At 36.2% G+C, this 22,821-nt stretch overlaps 1 protein-coding gene across 1 annotated transcript in view; it reads right to left on the bottom strand.

The window, feature by feature from the left end:
- Positions 1-5,201: 5,201 nt before the first annotated feature.
- The window catches only part of LOC306864925 (vasoactive intestinal polypeptide receptor 2-like), a 40,091-nt gene continuing 22,471 nt past the window's right edge, over positions 5,202-22,821 (bottom strand). The window contains exons 5-13 of the mRNA XM_079409223.1: positions 13,500-13,597; positions 12,998-13,133; positions 11,614-11,764; positions 10,693-10,753; positions 10,448-10,517; positions 9,208-9,299; positions 8,535-8,670; positions 8,001-8,042; positions 5,202-7,152 (exon numbers count right to left, since the gene is read on the bottom strand). Of these exons, the coding sequence (XP_079265349.1) occupies positions 6,979-7,152; positions 8,001-8,042; positions 8,535-8,670; positions 9,208-9,299; positions 10,448-10,517; positions 10,693-10,753; positions 11,614-11,764; positions 12,998-13,133; positions 13,500-13,597 (960 nt within the window). The 3' untranslated portion in view covers positions 5,202-6,978. The remainder of the gene's footprint in view (positions 7,153-8,000; positions 8,043-8,534; positions 8,671-9,207; positions 9,300-10,447; positions 10,518-10,692; positions 10,754-11,613; positions 11,765-12,997; positions 13,134-13,499; positions 13,598-22,821) is intronic.

Raw genomic sequence — 22,821 nt, 5'->3', positions numbered from 1 at the left:
GTATTCTATAAATTTAGCTCCTGTTTGAAACAGAAGTAGAATAGAATAGAAATAGATAGTCATTGAACTTTCTGAACCAAACTTTCTCATTGAACTTTCTCAACCAAAATACCTTTTAAGATGACTAATGTAAGCTAAATTGAGAACAAGGTAAAATAAAGTTGAGGTAATTCCCTGCTTAAAATATAGAAATGCAATTTATTTTTATTTATCATGATATATAACCTCATTGAATGATACACCGAAATGTTAAAATTCACACCCAACATTGCCATTGCCCTTGGACATACAGTACATTGCAAACGTATGGTAAAGGCATAGTGTGTTAAGTTGTCTTCACAAAAGCATGCTCTTTGTGAATTCTGGTCCATCCGATGCTGTAGGCCATTTATAGTACATACATTCGTCCACCAAACCTTCTCAAGCAATGCCAAGAACAATGTGATAGAAAGAAATCAAACTGCATGTCCATTGTTGTGTCATTAGTCTGTGTGGTGAAATACATAATCTTGTTTTACTTGGCACTGTAGAACTACAAATAATCACTTATCACATCCTCAAACCCAGTAGAACAATCTGACCATTTAGTTCATGTGCATTCACACCAAAGCTCCTAATTTGTGTTGCGTGCCCAATGTTGAACATTTAAGGAACATCAACAGCCCGTTTAATCTGTACCGCATGGATATTTTGGACCTGTCCCTGGAGACAGAGCTCAGAGTGTTCTTTTTCCTGGACAGAAAATTCATTATTCAAGGTGTGTAAACCCTCCATCTGCTGCCTGTCTGCACTGTCCATCTGAGCCAGTGGAAATGTTTGACTCCATCACCTCACTGTAGTAGTGCCGCAAACATCAGACACATGCATAAATTCAGCATCACTTGTTGATGATATTTCTCCCTCTAAAGATACCAAGATCTGGTAACAACTCTGATACATACATGTATCAGTTTTTAATAATACATACATTAAAAACATGGCATTGTCTTAATACATAAGCAAAAACTACAGTATTAATATGATAAATGTCAAGTAAACACAGCACTATCCTGATTCATAACCAAAAATATACAGTATTAACATGGTGAATGTCAAGTAAACATGGCATTACCTTAATTCATATTAAATACTGTATTAAAGTGGTATTGCTATAATATCAAGTCCAAAATAGATGATAATACCATGGTACATGTCAAAAAACACAGTAATACTTTGTATTTTTCCATAAATGTGTATATAAGAATTGTTAGAATATATAGCGTATAATTTTTTTGGACATTTAACAAATTTTGGATTTGGTACCATGGTAAACCATGTTTATTTTTGTTATGTGTTTAATACCATGTTTTGAATATGTATTGAGATAATACCACGTTTTTGGACATGTACTATGGTAACACCATGGTTTTTGAATATGCATCAAGATAACACCATGCTTTTTTGAGCATTTACCATATTAATACTGCCATTTTTGGATATGTAGCAATATAATGCCACAATTGTTTGGACATTTATCATAATATCATGGTATTATTTTCTTTAGAGTACATTTGAGTACCGTGTAAAAACATAGCATAAATCTCTTACCTTCTTTACAACCAATATACTGACAAAATATACAAAAAAAAGGTGGGAGTTAATGTATTTCCATGTGTTTGCATATGTACCAAGGTAATATTATGTTTTTTTTAGACTATGTACTATGGTAAATGCGGTACATATTGTAATGCCATGTTTTTTTTTGGATATGTACCAAGTTGTTACCATGTTTTTTGGACATGTACTATGGTAATACTGTCATTTTTGTGTATGTACCAAGGTAATTCCACAAGTTTTGGACATTTTCCATGGTAATACCATGGTAGTATTCTTTAAGTACCACATAAAAACATAGCATAGAGATATGGTAATCATCATGTACCATGGTATATATCAAGGTACCACAGTATTACCCGTTTGATACTATCATGCTACCCAACCCTGCATTTTTGTATAAGTAAACAAATGCCATATTCCCAGTTATAAATAGCATTTACATGTTTGTTGTTTTTGGATTTGACCTTTTTGGGCCATCAATATCAACATATACACTCCTGACTGACCCGGGCACGTACATCCACTCAGAAAAGAACAGTTTCTCAGTGAGTGGCTTCTGTTACAGCAGGAGATATTGATGAGGCCAAAGGAGAACGGGACAGTTAATAGACTACAATCGTCCTGACTGATAATCAGAAGGAACTTCTCGCTGTGCAGAAACATTAACAAACAGAGGACTAACTGATAAGTACAGCTGTTCCTAATGGACAACATGTTTTCAAAGACTCCCAGACGCTGTATGTGTGAACAGGGGTCAATGACCGGTCATAACATCCCAGAAGGCCATTTATATCTCTCTAAAGCACATACCACCAAGCAACAAACCAGTAAGCAATTTAGACAGCATATATTTGAAATGCCTGTCTATTTACACCTGTGCCCTATCCCTTCACCCGAAGAATCTCCAGATGCTTCACTTTGGCAATGATCCATCATGATTCGTCCCGATTTATCAGTGCTGTTGACCTCTATACCTCAGCTAAATCATTTGACATGGGTATTAGGCCGAAATGACATGCATCCAATCCTGTGACAAGAGGCGAGTTGTCAGCCTGTGGATGTGGCGACCAATAAGTGTTGGACCTGTGTGCTCAAAAGCCAGTGAAGTGGAAACCTCTCCACACTATACTCTTGGGAACTGCAAATCTGCTTTCAGAATACCTGCATTGGATTAATTAGCAAGTCAGACATTTGAAGTTGTGTAATGTAGGCAAATAACTTTTGGTTTACTATGTTCTTGAAGTTGTGGCACAAGAATACATTATCACAAATCCCTTGACAAAACTGTAGCTCTCAAATGGCTTATTTTGCATTTTCTGAAGAAAATATGGGTTGTGCTTGCCCTTGGAAAACTAACTGCCGCAATGTAGGTTGGTGTGTGTGGTTGCCAGGGCATTGTTATGCAGTTGCTAAGGTGTGCTGAGTGTTTACCTGGATGGTTGCTAGGTCAATCCAGTGTATGCTGGGTGGGTATTTGGTGTCTGAATATTAGACAAATTAAATATTGATTTAAGATCATTTTTAACAAATTTATAAATAGTAATTTATTCTGTTTATTCTACTACATCAGTTGCTCACCAATGGATCCTCTACAGTGAATGGGTGCCATCAGAATGAGAGTCCAAACAGCTGAAAAGAACACCGAAGCAATGTACAAGTAATACACATGACTCCAGTCCATAAATTAATATTTTTGAAGCAAAATTCTGCATGTTTGTAATAAATAAATCCATCATTAATTTGTTTTTAACTTTAAACCATTGGTTCCAGGTAAAATATGAGTCCATAATATTGCTTTCTCCAGTGAAAAAGTCATCTTGTCTGAATCAGGAGAGAAATACGAACAAATGAAGCACTGTTAACAAACAAAAACAGTCCAAAACACTCATATTTTTTACCTCAGAAACTGCAGTTTAAAGCTGAAATGCCTTGATGGATTTGCTTCTTACAAACTTGCAGCTTTTCATTTGACATTAACTGATGGAATATGTGGATTACTTGTGGATTATTGTGATGTATTTATCAGCTGTTTGACTCTCATTCTGACGGCACCCATTTATTGCAGAGGATCTAATGGTGATCAATTGATGTAATGCTAAATTGATCTAAATCTGTTCTGATGGGGGGAAAAAACTCATCTACATCTTGGATGGTCTGAATAAATAAAGAAAATTAGAAACGTCGCCTCAAAAAGTTTAAGTATTAATTAAAACAAATATAATTAAGCACAAGCTTTGTGGCAAGCTCGTCATCATGACTTCATAAGTGGGAAATAGGAAATTTCCGATAATGTGTGAAGGTAGCATAACTTCGGTGGACTTAAACTTGAAAAGTAGTGTCTATTAATGTCTTGCCGTGGTTGAAACAAGATACCTTCTGATGTTCATTCATGTTTATTTTGCGCTATAACTAATAAAGAGATAGAGATGATGTGCCACTTGAACTGAGGCGTTGGAGCAATCTGTCATGACACATTAAAGAGCCACAAAATTGTATTTATCGTTTGAATTTCTTAAAAATTCAAATATGTGAAAGCTAAGACTTTGTTTCATACTTAAAGTAACCTGCTCTGTCATGTCTGTCGGCGTGTTTCCTCTTTGCACTATGATCTATTTTCACTGTGTGAGAACATGATGTATGGTGTGAGAGCAACATGGCTTGTTGGACCTAGCAACAGTAACTAAGGGGGGCGAGTCTTTATGAAGGGTCAATTGCAAGCAAAATTTGTATGCAATTTGTACGTAAATGTGTACATTAACAAACGCTGCTAATGAGCATGGGGCAAGAGGACTGGAGCATCTCCGCCATGGCAGTGTGCCATCCTTTATTCCCTAGACTGGACACCATCATGTCAGTGAAAGCTGGCCCAAAGCCTCATCTTCATCCAAACAACTGTTACACTAAAAGCTATGAAACTCCATAATCAGGCTGCGTGAATTACTGTGAAATTTCATTTGTGACATTCTGTCAGTTCGATTGTTTTTATGGAGTTGATGGCACATGTAAACATTGCAGGAAGAAACAGCGCTTTGTAAATGACTTGTGTGGATGTGGAGGCCTGCAGCGGCCTGAAAATGAGAGCTGTTATTCTGTTAATTTTTACTGTGCTTCCAAGGAGAAGCATGTTCGCTCCTTTTTGAGGATACAGGAAGGCAATAAGACAACAGACAGCAATAGAACAGGAAGAGTCATCTGCGTGTGATATCATCAGTGTTGATGGTGAAGCTGATCTGTTGATCAGCAGGGGAGAAGTGTAATCGTATTTCACTGGTCCAAATTTAGCATCTCATTTATTGTTCCCAAGACCCACAGTCATAAAAACAAACCCTAACAATGTTATCTACATTGCACTAGCAAATTATTTTGACATATTAAATAATTTCAATTAGCAAAGTGTAAACTGAATACGTGCTGAAAATTAAATTAAAATTAAATCAGCTACATTAATGGTGCCAAAAAAGAATCACTACACAGTTGTAAATAAAGATTATTGGAGTGCTTTCTACTTTAAATTTTGCATTTGATTCACTGTTACTTGCTGTGTTCCTTTATAATTGTGAAATTTACAAGCCAATTTACTTTTTTCAGTGTACTAAATACAATTTAAAAACAACTTTCACATTTAATGAAAAATCTCAATACAGTTTACAAGAAACATTCATCAGAAATGTAAAAACGGCAAAACTGAGAACAATTTTTCAATTAAACAATGCAGATGGTTAAATATAATAAACAAGAAGTGCACAACATTATGGCCTCTGTTTGTAAATTTTTTTTACATCATAAATGCATCGGTCAAACACACCAGATTCTTCACAGACCATGGCCATCTTTCAAAATCAAGGCAAACTGTCCTCCACAATAAACTCGGAAACCCACCCTCAATATTTTATTCTGCCAGCTCTAATTACAGCTCCATCTTTTCTTCTCCCTTTGACAGTCTGATAATGATGCTGAATGCCCCTGCCGGTGGCATCTGTGTCACTTTATATGAACACAACCTCGCACGTGGTGTCCTGAGGACCTCTTGCTCTTCAGGCCTGGCTGTAAGAGATCTGATCTCCTCTCCAACCTATTGTGAAGTCTCTGGACCGCAGTTCCCAGAATCTGTTTTCAGAGCACAGCTCACACTGAAATGTCACTTTCATACGCACTCACACTCGCTGTTTTGTCAGTTCACTTGACCTAAATCTGCATCCAACTGTCTACTGGATTAATTATCTGTTTTTCAGTTGAATGAAAAGACCACAGACAGCAGGATTCATTGCAGTGTACAATTTTCCAACCCCTCTGACAATGTGAGGGAGAGCAACACAAAAGCAGAAATAATCAGAAACACCGTCAACACCTTCTATTGAAATTATATCAGTAGGATATGAAATAAAAGAGTTTGCGGAGTAATAACAGCGAGTCGTGGTTTGGTTTATCACCGGACACATCTTTTTGAGGGTAAAATATTTATGCAACCCACATATTTGTCATTTCATTCATAAGACTACATTGAATCTCCTCACATAATGAATTACATTCACATGCTAGAATATACATATCTTTGAAAAAGTATCATCTTGTATCTCAGTTCATGCTTTTTCATACTGTGGCTTTTCTTCAAGATATAAAAGAGGAAGAAAGAAAATCCCAGGGGTTGTATAATGACAAAATGGCATTATGTAATTATGTAAAAACAGTTCAATATCAGTGCAATAATTTTAGCTTTTTCTTACAATCACCACTTTTCATTTGAATGCACGTCTGATTTTTACAGTTTCAACATGTTTCTGAAGTAAGACATATTCTCCTGAAATGAGTCCCAGGCTAATGTGGTACATCTGGCTGTAATGTCCTCTTTATAAAACCCTCACATTTGAGTCTGGCATAGAGGTGACCCACTTTTTGCATTCATCCAAGACATGTTGGTGAGGCGGCTGAGTTTTCATGTGTTGATAGCATGGTGCTGCGTTTTCATGAACGTCTAAGAAAATTGCTGTAGGCCTTAAGTAGCATTTATATAACACTATTATATAATCTGACCCTAATGTAATAAAGAGTTAACAAAAAGCAATGTAAATGTAATCTGCATCTGCAAAAACGGAATTGTAGTTTTTAATGCCACCAACACTATCCCACTCACAGAGGTTTGGTTTAATGTGCTATTTTGGTGGTTTATAGCAAAATTTGCTATGAAACGAGATTTTGCATTGTATACTGAAATACAGCGGTGTGCCTCAGAGATGCTGAATACTTATCGTGTCTCCTGCATGTCAATCTCATGCTACAGAAAGCCTAGTCCTCTTCAGCGTAAAGCTTTTGAAAAATACTGAGTTGTTAGCCGAGGGGCAGTGAAGTAAGAGCGTGATTCATTTAGCGCCGCTTCTGGATGTTTCACACCACGGTGGTCTCGGTCTGTAGGAAAGACTGGGCTCTGGATTTCCGATGGAATTGGGCCATGTTTTCTGTGCCGTTCCTGGATATGGATGAACTGTGCAGACGGTAGTCGCGACCGATGTAACCCTTTAAACGTAAACTCCGCCACTTCCTCTTGACTTCGCTCTGGACCTGCAAAGCAACCAAATATAACATTTATTAGCATGGTCTTTAGCATTAGCATTAGCACAGCCACATACAGAGTGATAAGTCAACATGAAAGCAAGATTGAACCCATTTGAGCTCAAAATATGTTTCTAGTTTTATTGTAATTGATTCGGGGCAGTATTATTGCAAACATAACAAATGTTTGTAATCTTTCATCAGAATTTAATTAACCTTGCTCTGCCTCAGACAAAATTTGTTCAACCACAGAGACAACTTTTGCAAGACCCAAACAAATCATCATACATGTTTATCTCCTTCAACATCCTTTTTCACTCAGAAATACATCACAATATAGAAGTAAAACGGGTTGTGAATATTTGATGTTGACTTGAACGTGAAGGAAAATTACTGCTCTGTTCCAAAACCTAGTGAGCTGCCTGAGGAGAAGGCATTTTAAGGCATCATACGCATACAAATGAAGAGTGTTCTAACTTTATCATACTGCCTTTTAAAATACCTTGTTTTGGCAAAATTCAATTTTCTTCATTTGGTAAGTATGTTTCTTTAATAGAGATGCCAGAATGCATTGATACAAGCTCAGTTTAAAAACAAATCAAGGATGGCAGATTATAAAAAAAAGTTGATTATAAACAAAAATGCTATCAGATACTCAAAAGCATTGTACAAAATGTTCAGTGTAATAAATATTTTACCCAATGTGTAATTTTTTTGTTGCTTGTATTCTATTACAGTACTGTTTGTGTTCAATTACAGTTAGGATGCAGTCTTAGAAGTCAGCTGCCTATGTAGGCAGTAAACTCAGGTTTTGGAATAGTGAGACGCATCAAAGATCAATATAATTGCAGACTAACCTCACTGTTCAAAAAACAGTACAAAATCGCAACCACCAAGCCCTGTGAAAGGAGCACAAAGAGTTAATGTGGTACAACATTGATAAAGCATAATATTATTTCTAAAGTTTGGGGTCTATAAGATTTTTTAATGTTATTCAAATGACAGAAATATTGGGATTTTTATCTCAAATCTAAAATAAATTAAAATTAAATTGTAGGATTTTAATTTAAATGTACTGTTTATATTAACTGATTCTATTTTAAAATATTTTAAAATTAGATTTATTCATGTGATCGCAAAGCTGAATTTTTAGCCATGACTCCAGGATTCAGTGTAATATTTTTGTAGAAAGCATGATACATTTTTCTTTTTTGCAAGATTTTTTGATGAGTGGAAAATTCAAAAGAACAGCATTTATTTTAAATATTTTTTTTGTATTTTGTAACAATATATGTATTTAATGTCACTTCTAATGAATTTAATGCATTCTAAAGAATTTAAAAAAGTAGATATGCATAATCACTTGTGACACATTTAGGCATATTCCTCACCTGAAAGGACCCCAGACCAAGGTCAAAGAATATTTTATAGTTTTCCATCTCTCCATTTTCATCTATGATGTAAACGAAAACAACATAGTTGACGCCAAAGAGAGGGATCAAGAGAAGTGTGGACTTGGCCAACCTCCTGAAAACAGAAAGAGAAGTAACAGGATTTGGACAAAGTCGTTGGGAGGGACCCCTACTATTATGATAGCTTGGCAATTTTTGTCAAATAGACAGCATATTTTCAAGCAGACAATGGAGAGCTCCAAACCGAAATTTCAACTTTAGGAGAGCAAAAAAGGGAAAAGCAAATCTGGGAGAGCCATCAAATAGAGCACAGCCTCTCATGCATTAGCGACAGGGCACTCAAACTCAGAACGTGCCACTCTCAGCAGAACAAAAACTCAGTTTGCTACAAATCGCAGCATAAATATTTCACCCCCATTTCAATGCATACACATTTTGCAATGCACAATAGATAGTGGAAGACCTGGATAAAAATGGACAGCAGCCATCCATTTCCAACCATTTTTTCTGAAATTCATGCTAGAATGCAACTCCTGGTAAATTTAAAAGGGAGATCTCAGCTATGACCTGAATAGCATGTAAGAGGGTTCAATCACGGTGCCTGATGCCATGTTTGCAGAATAGAATATTAGTTGGCATCCATTTCCAATACCTGTACTGGGACTGATCATTTCCACCAACATCAGGACACCTCAGTTTCTGGACCAGGATTCGAATGATGCTGATGAACAGAATAAAGTTTAACTGTGGAACACAGAAAGGAAGAGAAAAAGATTTAATTTCATTCCTCTTTTATACAATGACATTATCCAGACTAAACATTACCACTGTTCACTGGATCTGACACAAGAACTTTTCAAAACATTCTGTAAGACTTGAACCAGATTACAGGATTATTGCACACACTGTGACACAACGTCTTAAAGGAACAGTTCAACCAAAAATGAAAACTGTCACCATTTATTCACCTTTTCAAGTCATTCTAAACCTACATGATTTGATTTTTGTCCATAAAATGAAACTCCAATAGATCCAGTGTTGACACCACTGACTTTCATTGTATGGACAAACGTATTTCCACTATGTTCCACAGACGTTAAGTCATACCAGTTTGGAATGACATGAGGGTGAGAAAATGATGATAAAATGTTCATTTTTGGCTGAATTATCCCTTTAAGGAGTTGATCTGGCATTTAAAACGACACTAGAAACACTAATGTGTCATTCATGTTAATAAAATCTATGCTTTGAATGCACCAAAATTTGTTTTGGATTTGTCTGCCAAATGAATAACTTTGAATGTAAATGGATAATCTCCAATTTCCATCTTGTTTGAATCCATAGTCGACAGATAGTAGAAACAAAAGAGGCCACTTGTTTCTGTTCCTCATAATTAATCCCGCCATAAAAACTTTAACCAAAACAAACAGAACATCTTGGCCAAAGGTTCATCTACCAGTGGCATTCTGGGTAGCAGAGAAATGTAGTAACACAGTAGCATGGAGTGCAGAGCTCTGTGAGAGAGTTATATAAACACACCAGAACTGAGCACGTTTGCCAGAAAAACTTATGTTTTATTATTATTATTGCATTCCTAGGCTCTGGAGGGCTGAGGAACAGGAACATTTTGACTTGGATGCGTTTGGGCAAAGCTGTCAAAGACAGCCATCATGCTGTCCAAAGACATTTGATCTCTTGCAGGTGAGTGTTTACAAAATGGCTCTTCCTGACATGTCTGCGCTCACATCCCATCCAGGACATGGAAACTGTTTGTGAGACTCAGCACATCCCTGCGTCTGCTTTGCTGGCAGAATCCCTTCCTGCCTGACATAATGCATACAGTATGAGGCTGGTCTCAGGGTTTATAATAGCTGGTGTGAGGTTATACTCACAATGACAGATGCCATGATTGGCCAGTTAATCACCCGCCAAGGAATCGGAGCGTCATTTCTCTCCCAGCATCTGTTATGAGGAGACATCAAAGAGTTACAGTACAAGTGCTTTCATAACAGCGGTAGCAAATGGGAATGCGTTTCATCATCATCTCCCTCCTCATTTTAATCTCTCAGGTTTAAATATCCGCTATTATGAGTCTCATGTGAGCTCTGTCACTGTCTGATTATGCTCAACTACTCACCCTGTGTCCTCGAGGTAAATCCTACACACAATCCATGGAATCACAAACACGGTGGGGAATCCTGGAGGAAGGAGGGGGAATGATCAAATATCAAGACACTTAGTGGTCACATTCATTCATGCATAATCAATGTAAATATAGGCTACAGACAGAGTCAGACGGACAGAGTCAGAAAGACAGACAGACAGACATACAGACAGATAGACAGACAGACAGGAAGCACCATCTTTGCTCGGACACCTGCTGAGAAATTGTTACTTCAGTTTCCTGTTGGGATGTGGGCCACTATCTCTAAACACAAGTAAAGCCGGAGAGGAAATGCTGGTAAACAGAACATGATTAATAAGGCCATGTTAGTCGTCACTGTCATGATGAAAGAGAAGCTTAATGAGGTGTTGATATGATGAGTCTAGTAAGCCACACCCAAGCCTGTCCTCTAGAAATGAATGAAGATCCTGCTCTCCTTTCTCTCGCCTGGAAACTCCAGGGACACAACAAACTACAAAGACATACTAATACATAATGTAAAACAAACAGATTGAACAAGACCGATGGCACGTCATCTCGTTCCCTACGCTGTTTTTCCTCTGAGTAGTAAGCGACATCTATTCAGAAGTGTTTGAATGAATTAAGGAAGAGACATTCAGTGCTACACCGTGAAGAGGTGTGTGTTCTCAAATGATTTTCTATGCACGCATGTGTTCGTGTCAGATAAGATGAAAGCTAAAGCATCAAATGCAGTGGGAGGGAAATCTCTAGGCTTTAGACTCAAATAATCCTTTATTTACTCAAATACCTGCTTATACATGAAAACACTGACACGAATAGCTTTAAAAGACAGAAAGTGTTTCCGAAAAGTAACAATTGGTTTTGGAAAACGGAAACAGCTTAACAAGGTCAGTGTTTCTAATGAAGACTTACCCCAGCCAATGAGGAGGTAAATGATGAAGTGCCTGTTCTCAGAGAAGATGACCATCAGTAGAGTATGTAGGTACAGCCCTTCCACCAGCAACCAGTAGAAGTTTGCCATGATGAAGTAGTTGAAGATGATCAGGCTGGCCTTGCAACCAATCTAAACACAAGCACAGAGAACTTCAATGTGCACTACATGAATCTCTGAAATGCCAAAGACTGTGACAAACAAACGTGAGAACAGATTTGGGTTTTTAGGGTCTGTAGTGACAGAAATAACCACCTTTTAAAACCGACGAAGCATAAAATGTGTTTAGTTTACTATGCATGTTTTAAGAAACTGGCTTAGCTCAGTTCAGACCCTTAAAGGTGAAGTGTGTAATTTTTTCGATGTTAAAATACTATCTCAAATCCCATTTTATGTGTGCAGACAGCTCAAAGTAAACCATTTGTAGGTGAACAAACATTGCTGTTTGTTTGTGGCATCTGGTAGGACAACTTCTGGATGAACCAATGCTGTGAAGAATGGGAATGAGATTACCTGTTTGTCCAAACAATGGAAGACTAACTGACATGGTGTTGAGAAACAATGATTATTTCTATGTCTTTTTGTGTCACTAATTGTGCAGAAATTATAAAATAATGTTTCTTCAAAAGTTTGGGGTTGGTAAGATTTTTAAATGTTTTGAAAGAAGCAACTTATGTTCACTACATTAGTTTGATCAAAAATACAGTAAAAAAAATAATAATTCTATTTTATACATTTTAAAGGGTAATTTGTTTCTATGATGGCAAAGCTGAATTTTCAGCAGCCATTAGACCTATTCATAAACTAATTTAATTTGCTCATTTGATGCTCATGAAACAATGGAAGGACGTACCCATTTTTTAAATTTAGAATTGAACATTTTTATCTCACAATCAGACTGTTTCTCAGAATTGTGAGATATAAACTCAGAATTCTTTTTTCTCACAAATTCAAGTTTATATTATAGAATTCTGAGTTTACAATTCTGTTTTTTATTGGTTTCTGCTATGAAATAAAAATAAAAAAGGTAATTGCAAGCTTATATCTCACAATTCTGACCTTTCTTCTCAGAATTATGAGTTTATAAGCAATTGCTTAATGTTTATGTGAAAACCTTGATATATTTTTTTGGTTTCTTTGATGAATAGTTTAAGTTTTTAAAAAAGCATTTATTTATTTAAAATATAAATGTTTTATAACATTAATTATCCTTACTGTAACTTTAGATTTATTTAAACCATCCCTTTCTGAATTAAATTAATTTCTTCTTCAAAAAAAAAAAAACTTTTCAAATGTAAATGCACATTTCAGCATTAAATTCTATTAATTTACTTGTGGATCTTCTGGATGGATGGATTTGCTCACCAGTGAAGGCTGCTTTGTACATTCTACATTCTCGTGGGAAAACAGAATGGCATCTTTGACCAGCACAGCGATGGCCCTCAGTATGAACGAGGAGAACAGGTTCAGATGGATATAGTTCCTGGTGCAGTGGAGTTTTCTGTTGGAGCGAGACAGAGCTGTAAATAAACCTGGCTTCTTTTTCTATTTTAATTGTGCTTATGGTTAGTTTCTGAGAAAAATGCAGAGAGTCTTAAGAACTGTTCCATTCATCACATCTCCAGACAACTTCTTAAATTAATCATTTCATTCCAGTTAGATAAACACTATCGGCTAAAGACCAAGCACCAAGCATAATGTTTATCCTCAATGTCAATTTTTTTTAAATATAGTCGTTCAGAAGCCTGCCAAATTCGACTCCTCAACGATTACAATTAATATAAGGCAGGCTCATCCATCCATACACAGTGTAGAGTAATATAAAGCAGACACAACTACTGGAACTATTTAAGGCTCTGTTTCAGACCTGAACAGACAGAGGATGGTGCTGCCGGTGATGAGTGCGATGAGAGAGAGGCTGTGTCCGAGTGTGTAAAGGGCCTTCATCACCGTGTAGAAAACAAGCTGGACAGAAAGAGAAACAAAATTTAAGAAACGCATTGTATTTGCAATATTTTATTTTTAGTGGGGTTAAGACACCCCACATAAAATTCAGCTATTCCCCCAAGAGATCTAAACCATTATGGTCTATTGCTCCACTAACAAAAAAATAAGTAAATTAAAAAATATAGTTGCAAGCAGTGATGGCGGGCCCAACCCCGGTGGCATCAGAAAAAACGGTGCCCAGCGGGCACATGCATTACTAACCCTCTGGCAGTCTGGTTTTAAGGGATACAGCAATTAAAGGGTTAATCCAAACCATCAACTATGTGAAACACACACAAACACACACAGAACTATATATAAACCTTTAGTAACACTTTACAACAAGGTTTACATTTTTAACATTAACTATATTAATTAACATGAACATTAAGTATATAGTATTTATTAATGTTAGATAATATTAAAAACTTCAACATTAAAATTAACATTATTAAAGTTAAGATTATTAATGCACTGTCAATTAACATGAACATTTTGATTAACTAATATCAACAAACATTAATAAATGCTGTGAAAATATATTTTTCATTGGTAGTTCATGTTAGTTGATGCATTTAATACCCTTCGCAATTTAGCATCCCCAATGTCTTGAGATCATGTTCACCAAGTTTGGTGGCAATCGGTTGGAAATCCTCAGAGGAGTATATCAAATTCTAGAGCATGCGCTTTTTAAACAGCCCTTAATAGCCGACTTCCTGTTGGGCGGAGCCTATGACATGCAGCGTGAAAGTTGTTCGGCTCAATGAGATCTATATGTGTACCAAGTTTCATATGAATACGTGCAAGTATGTGTGAGCTATACATCAAGTTTTCTGACTGCGTCCTAATGACCGCAGATTCCAACGTGTGTGCCAATTTTCAAGAGTTTTTGACCATGTTAAGGCCCCCAAAAAGCCACGCATAGTCAAAAAAACTTTTTAAATAAAATAAAAAAAAATAATCCTAAGGAAATCAATAGGGCCCTGCACCTTACTGGCTTGGGCCCTAATAAAAAAAAAAAAAAAAAAAAAAAATAATAGGATTATATAGGCAAAAATTATGATTATTGTAGGTACAATAAAGCTCTTTGTCTAATTCACTATTGCAAAAATCACTCAATAACATGTCTAAATTTGACTAGTCCAATCGTGTTGCACATTCCTCAGAACATTTAATTCTGTCATCACCAGCCCACGCTCATGATGCATAAAATCATACCTTTTTTTTTCTAGTAGAACAAAATGTCAAAGCTGATTTACATACAACAGAAATGCATTTTATTTGGTTTATTTCAAAACAAAGTATACTATATATTTGGGTCTCATTTCATTTACATAAAAATAATCAAATAAATGTCAAGTTAAACAAAATCTATATCCCAGACTATGCACATTTACATATACTGTACACAAAATTAGTAGTAAAAAAAAAAAAAAAAAGTACTGAAAGTAGTAAAAAAAAAAAAAAAGAAAATTCCCCTTTGGCCATGTTTTATCTTACCTATGTGTTTGAACTCCTATCAATGCAACAAAGTCTTTGTTTATAATCATCACTTTTTTTGAAAATGTCAGTAGCACTGTTGCTATATTAAATAAGTACAACATACACAATACGTCTAAAAAAAATAAAACATTCCATTTACACCACTCAGAGCAATGTGTTTAAGCCCTATGCCAGATTTGAAATGTGATGAAATAATGTATACATGCTAAATGTGAATTCTCTCACAGATCAAGGATGACAGGGTGACTAATAAGCATGGAAATGGCGAGTTGGCCAGATGGCTGTTTGGTGGTGGAAGAGTATGATGAAGCTCAGACAGACTCATCCCCCATAAACAGCATTCTTTAAGTCTGACTTACAACCTGGCACACTGGAGCCACAGACCCACTCAACAACATCGCCACCAGGAACATTCCTCCTGTGCTTCTTTAAACATAAAGCTCACTAAATGTAGCATGAGAGGGATATTTTACAACTTTTGGTTTATCTGTCCATTTAGAGTGTTTTTGACCGGGAGTGTGCATGTCAGTGTGTTTTTGCTTTTTGATTTACTTTTAGGGCATTATTGCATTATACATTTTTGACTGTATGACACTAAATGACAAAACGTATATATAGTGTATATTTTATGTACAGTATATATAAATGCCTAACAATTCATAACTTAATTTTTTAGTGTAAAATTAGGTGTTGTATGTCACAGTGTACACTACTGATCACAAGTTTGAGCTCAGAAGACACTAAAATATTAAAGATAGTTTAAAATGAGTTAATTATAAACACTGAGTTAATTATATTTTTTGTCCAGCAAGGACACATTAAATTAACCAAAAGAGATTGTAAAGATATTTATAATGTTACAAATGATTTTTGATATCATTCTGTAATTGAAATTGCATTACTGGAATAAATGCCACATGAAATTCACATTTGTTTTAAGTGGTCTGATCACATAATCTAGATCACATTCTAGATTTTCTTCAAATATAATTTCACACTGTTGTCTTTTTGGTAAACAGGCAAACTGATTTTTGAAAAAACTTCATAAGGGGTCAAATATTTTATGGTCACATAATGTCACAATTGGGAAACTCACTTTTATGTAAATGATTTTGCCACTAGAAATATTGAAATAGTTTATACATAAATTTATCGACAATTTCAGGAACAAGGAATAAAAATATCAAATCTATAAATAGAAGACATTTGAAAAGTAGGGGGAAAAAGGATGAAGTCATGGTAACAAGTCAACCATTTTCCAAGGATTTTAATGTATGAAAGCAAAAACAAAAAGACTTTATCTTCCCGCGAAGTTGGTGGAAAAACACCCATTTGAATACAGAAGTAAAACTGGAGGCTGACATTTTTTGTCTAGTCCCAATATTCAGTGTAGTTCATACTAAGCCTGTAATACATCACCTGTAAACAACTAGTGATGTGCAGGTTATCAGAGCTGCAGCAGTTAAAAGGAGGAGACAGAAACCAGCCTCTGTGCTGGCTTTGGATGAGATGAGGGATTGTTTCCTTCTTCAGACAGTCCCTTATTTATTGTTTGATGTGTTATGTGTTTTAGGGAATGCCCATGGAAAACTTCTGGAGAATTTCCGATTAAAAGTGACACTGATATGGCATTTGGACCCAAGGCGAGTATTATTTAGATGATGTCTAAGTAGTCTGTTTAGACTTTAAGGTGATGTGTCTCATCTTTAATTTTAAAATAAGAGGTTGATAATCATGAAAAGTGCACAATGCTAGTTGTTGCAATGCTGGCTCAACTATTGGCGTGAATTTCAGTCCAACAGCGGATATTATCTGAAAAACCTGTTTGAAAACAATTATTATGTCCATTTGGACACAGAAATTACACGTTTTGACAAATCAAAGCTAGAACCAATTAAAAGCCTCTCTCTCTTCTGAAGAGTACATCATTTAAGTTAAATATAACCTTCCTTCTAATGTATTAAATTAAGTGTGAAAGACAACCTGGTCTAATATGTGTACATTCATCAGGTGATATCACTTGCTGTGAACCCTAAAACGAATATCAGGTGTCCTTTTAAACAGAATCAATACCCCAAGGTTAGAAGATCAATATCCCATTTAATTCATCAGCGGGCTTGTTTTAATTTCTCTGAAGTGTCCCGGGGCCGGACTTCTTTGAAGCGAAGCAGGACGGGGCTCAAGAAATCAGGTTTCAGACAGGTTTGACTCAAGGTCGATCAGTGTTCTTACTAACGCCTTAGGAGGATGACTTTAGTCATCTCTGCTAATTTCCACGAGAGAACTCTGAGAGGATGGGAATGTGCCCTCTGCTACTGTCTCTCTACCCTTCAGGAAATTGCTTTAATGTTTAATTTCCCCCGACACAGGATCAGAATGAAAAACAGCGAAATGTCCCCTCATCGCTCAAACGAGTAGCGTAGAGTCATCTGGGCAATATCCCAAACCGCACGGCTGCCAACCGTCTTACTGCGGAGCACGTGCTGAACTCTGGGTGATGTCAAAAGTCTAATGGTGATAATTTTGATGGAAAACATTTCAAGGTAGACGTGTCTCTCTAAACATTAAAGAACAATATGCAAGTAAAACATAAAACAAGATTTTCCTTGTATGGCCCACTCTGATAAACCACGGTGTGTTTGTCAGAAGCAAAGAGTTTACTTTAGCCAATGATATCTGAGCTCATTTACATAGGCTGGTTTTGTACTGTACCATATATATAATATATATATATATATATATATATATATATATATATATATATACAGTGGTGTGAAAATGTGTTGGCCCCCTTCCTGATTTTTTATTTTTTTGCATGTTTGTCACATTTTAATGTTTCAGATCATCAAACAAATTTAAATATGAATCAAAGATAACACAGGTAAACACAACATGCAGATTTTAAATGAAGGGTTTTTTTATGAAGGGAAAACAAAATCCAAACCCACATGGCCCTGTGTGAAAAAGTGTTTGCCCCCCAGCGAACCACAGTGAGAGCCATTATCCACAAATGTCGAAAACATGGAACAGTGGTGAACCTTCCCAGGAGTGGCCGGCCGACCAAAATTACCCCAAGAGCGCAGCGACAACTCCTCCAAGAGGTCACAAAAGACCCCACAACAACATCTAAAGAACTGCAGGCCTCACTTGCCTCAGTTAAGGTCAGTGTTCATGACTCCACCATAAGAAAGAGACTGGGCAAAAATGGCCTGCATGGTAGAGTTCCAAGACGAAAACCGCTGCTGAGCAAAAAGAAAATAAAGGCTCGTCTCAGTTTTGCCAGAAAACATCTTGATGATCCCCAAGACTTTTGGGAAAATACTCTGTGGACTGACGAGACAAAAGTTGAACTTTTTGGAAGGTGTGTGTCCCATCACATCTGGTGTAATAGTAGCACAGCATTTCAGAAAAAGAACATCATACCAGCAGTAAAATATGGTGGTGGTAGTGTGATGGCCTGGGGCTGTTTTGCTGCTTCAGGACCTGGAAGACTTGCTGTGATAAATGGAACCATGAATTCAGCTGTCTACCAAAAAATCCTGAAGGACAATGTCCAGCCATCTGTTCGTGACCTCAAGCTGAAGCGAACTTGGGTTCTGCAGCAGGACAATGATCCAAAACACACCAGCAAATCCACCTCTGAATGGCTGAAGAAAAACAAAATGAAGACTTTGGAGTGGCCTAGTCAAAGTCCTGACCTGAATCCTATTGAGATGCTGTGGCATGACCTTAAAAAGGCGGTTCATGCTCGAAAACCCTCCAATGTGGCTGAATTACAACAATTCTCCCAAGACGAGTCGGCCAAAATTCCTCCACAGTGCTGTAACAGACTCATTGCAAGTTATTGCAATGCAAACGCTTGATTGCAGTTGTTGCTGCTAAGGGTGGCCCAACCAGTTATTAGGTTTAGGGGGCAAGCACTTTTTCACACAGGGCCATGTGGGTTTGGATTTTGTTTTCCCTTCATAATAAAAAACTTCATAACTGCATGTTGTGTTTACTTGTGTTATCTTTGATTAATATTTAAATGTGTTTGATGATCTGAAACATTAAAGTGTGACAAACATGCAAAAAAAAATAAAAATCAGGAAGGGGGCCAACACTTTTTCACACCACTGTATATATAGTTTTTATATATTTTTAAAATTTGTTTTAAAGTCCGCGTGAACCAGAAGTTTACGACCGTTTTTACTTCCGTATTGTGACGTACTTCAGAGAGAAACAGAATATTGAATGAGGAAAATAGAGGACATGGCTTGTTTTTACTACTGCGAATTGATTGGATGTAGTAAAGTAGGCGTTTCATTCAGAAATTAACTGACCACTGGAGGGGCGTGGTTAAGGATCTCATTCTCATGCCCAAGCCGTCAAACTGATGTCATTAGAGAAGGCCTGTCATTTTAGAGGGGAGGAGCATTTTCAGATTTTGATTAAAGATTACCAAGACAAAAAATTTGTTTCAGCAGTTTAAATTGCACAGATTAATTGTTAACATCAAGACTAGCAATGTGCGATAGTAAAGTAAATAAAGTCCATTTTGATTTCATGCCGACTTTAAATATTATATTATTGAATAAAAATTATGGAAGTACTAAAAAAAATGTAAAATACAGCATGTTTCACTGTTTCCACAAAACTATTAAGCAGCACAACTGTTTTCAATTTTAACATTACTTACAATAAGAAATGTTTCTTGAGCAGCAAACTTCCTGACCCCAAAATTTGAACAGAATGAATGAATAAATTAATTAATGATTGAATTAATTAATTAATGAATAAATAAGGGGGAGGGTGATAAAAGGGGATGTGAGAGTTAAAACAGGAAATATTCATTGTGAAATATAAAGTTGAAATGATGAAGATAAAGTCGATTATGAGAAAATAAGTTGCAAATGAAAGATATTAAGTCACATAGTGAGATATAAAGTCATAATTACAGTAAATAAAGGTATTAGGGGGGAAATTAACTTTTTTTTTACTCTGAATCGGAAATGGGTCACCAACAACAACAAAAAAAGGTACAGAAATACTAGTGTATACGTGAAGCAGATCTGTTGCTCTGCTTACAGAGATGTCAAACAGGTTGTAATGAAATCCAGTTCAAATCCAATTTCTATGCTGGATCATCCTGTTTTTGTGTCTATAGCCTCAGACAGGCTGATTTGCACCATTTCAAGGCTGCTTCAGTCACGGCACGCATCTCCTTTCAACATATAGCCAATCAGAGCAGGCCGATGTGTCAGCATGTCTGCTCTGATCCTGGGTATCACCTCAAGTCACACTGACAACTCACTGCGCTTCACAGGACTATTTATCCAGCCATAAGAGGCGTTTGCCCTCGCTGCTGAAGATGATGCGTGTCCATGAATGCCCAAAACTACACGCTCATGACAGAAGCAAGGAATATAAAACACGCATGCTGACATTTTTATAGAGAATCCCTCTAATAATAGTTGATTTCGTTTCAACTTTCAAGAGTTAAAGCAGATTTGAGTCCTGTTATCTTCAAGTATTCGCTTTCTCTGAAATACAGTATTCCCCCGGTGCAGTCTAATGTCATTTTGGTGTATAATTTTACATTCAAAATGCCTTGGCTGAACTTTAACTCTTGCCAACTGACTTGTGTTAATCTGGGACATTTTAATACTTAATAGGACATTCATTCATCATAATAACTTAAACGGGGTATAAGATACTTAACATTTGCATTTAAATCCTTATTTAGTTTCTGTGCTAAATGCTGCTCTTTCCCTCAGACGGCTGTTTAAGTTAGTATGCCGGGGAGGTTTCATCTGATTATGTTGGAGACGTTTCCTTTTTGTCAAAATGACAGTTTCTCCATATAGCCTCCAACATACAATGTAGCAAACATTCCTCTCATTCCCTGCATTCTCAGGACTGCCTACCCCTGAAAAATAGCCCTGATCTATTAAGAGCATTTATTTAATAAATAATGCCATGAAGAATTAATTGGGCAACAAATCTTATGTCAAAACCGGCTATGGGTATGAGCTAAAAGCATCTCGTGATTTACAAAAAGACATGTTTGACTAAAGCTTACAAAAATTAGATGGGAAAAATGTCCATTCGCATTCCTATTAAGGAAAGGAGAGTTCCCTGATGCCCTTAATGGCAATGAAGAAAGAACATAACATTGCCAGGTGTTTCACTCGCTACAGCTTATGAATAAATATCAAATAAATCACAGTAAGCTCAGTTACAGTTCAGCTCATAAATAGGAAAATCAGTTACTCATTTTTCTGATAATAGAGACAATCCCCCTTCCCCCAAAACTGATCAAAATGACATTTTTAATGTTACAAAAGTTTTATATGATAAATGTTGTTCTTTTGAACTTTCTATTCATCATAGGATCCTGAGAAAAATCACAATTTCCACACACATTTTTAGCAGCACAACTGATCTCAACATGATAATAATAATAATTGTTGCTTGAGCTTCAAACCAACATAGAATGATTTCTGAAAGATCATGTGACTGAAGACTGGAGTAATTATGCTGAAAATTCAGTTTTGCCATCACAGGAATAAATTACACTTTTAAGTACACTCTAAAAAATGCTGGGTTGAATACAACCCAGTGCTGGATAAATACTGGACAGAACACATGCTGGGTTATTTTCAACCAACAGTTGGGGTTAAATGTTTAACCCAACCTTCTGGGCAGTAACCCGACCGCTGGGTCTAAACAACCCAATCGCTGGTTTCGTCCATATTTTACCCAGCGCTGGGTTGTATTTAACCCAGCATTTTTTATATTGTATATATTAAAATAGAAAGCAGGTATTTTAAATTGTAATACTATTTTACAATATTACAGTTTTTACTGCCATGTTAATCAAATAAATGCCTTGGTGAAGATAGAAGACTTCCTTCAAAAACAAAAACCTTATCATTGAAAACTCATGGAACAGTATTGTATTTTTTTCACAAAATTACATTATTTATCTGTGTTGTTTTTGTAATATTTTCAATTTGGAGGTTTAATTTGAGGAGCATTGTTCTTAGGTGAGTTCTGAAGAAAATAATCATTTTTAGGAATCGTGCACATCACATGTTTTCTTTAGTACATGTTTTGATTTGAGTAACTAACAATTTCTGTACATCAGCAGGGGTTTGCCTATAATTCTGGAAATTAGATTTAATTATTGTATTGTAATTATGTTTAATTTCAAAGTTTCTTAAGGTACCAGCTAATTGGCAATCCTTTTTTTTTTACTAACATTTGGTGCTTGATGAGTGTTAACTACAAGCCCTGTAATATGTGAATTAACAAAGTAAAACCCTAAAAATCTAACCACCAAATATATAAAACTTGCAGAACAAATTAATGAAAACTTCACAGAATCCTGTGAACTCTAAATGATTTGGTTCACTCCTCTGCTCTGGGGTCTGTCTTGACACTGGCATTGTTATGGTTCACTTCCTGCAGAGATTCCCTCCATTCCAGTAGCACATGATTATTCAGATCTCTAAAGCACTATCGCAGGATGAAACAGTAAATTTCACAGGCTACTGACTGTTTCATTTTGAACTGAGAGAATCTAGTTTTGTAATAAGACCAAACGTTACATGTTACTGGACATTTATAGTTGTTTTTTTTTCATATTCTGCTGCCATAAAGGAACAAAAGCACCTCTCTGTTCTGATTCTTTTATCATCTGCTCTTTTTTTGGCTCT

The sequence above is a fragment of the Barbus barbus genome (genome assembly GCF_936440315.1).
Source record: "Barbus barbus genome assembly, chromosome: 46".
Classification (NCBI taxonomy): Eukaryota; Metazoa; Chordata; class Actinopteri; order Cypriniformes; family Cyprinidae; genus Barbus; species Barbus barbus.
This window is presented reverse-complemented; position numbering and strand designations above follow the sequence as displayed.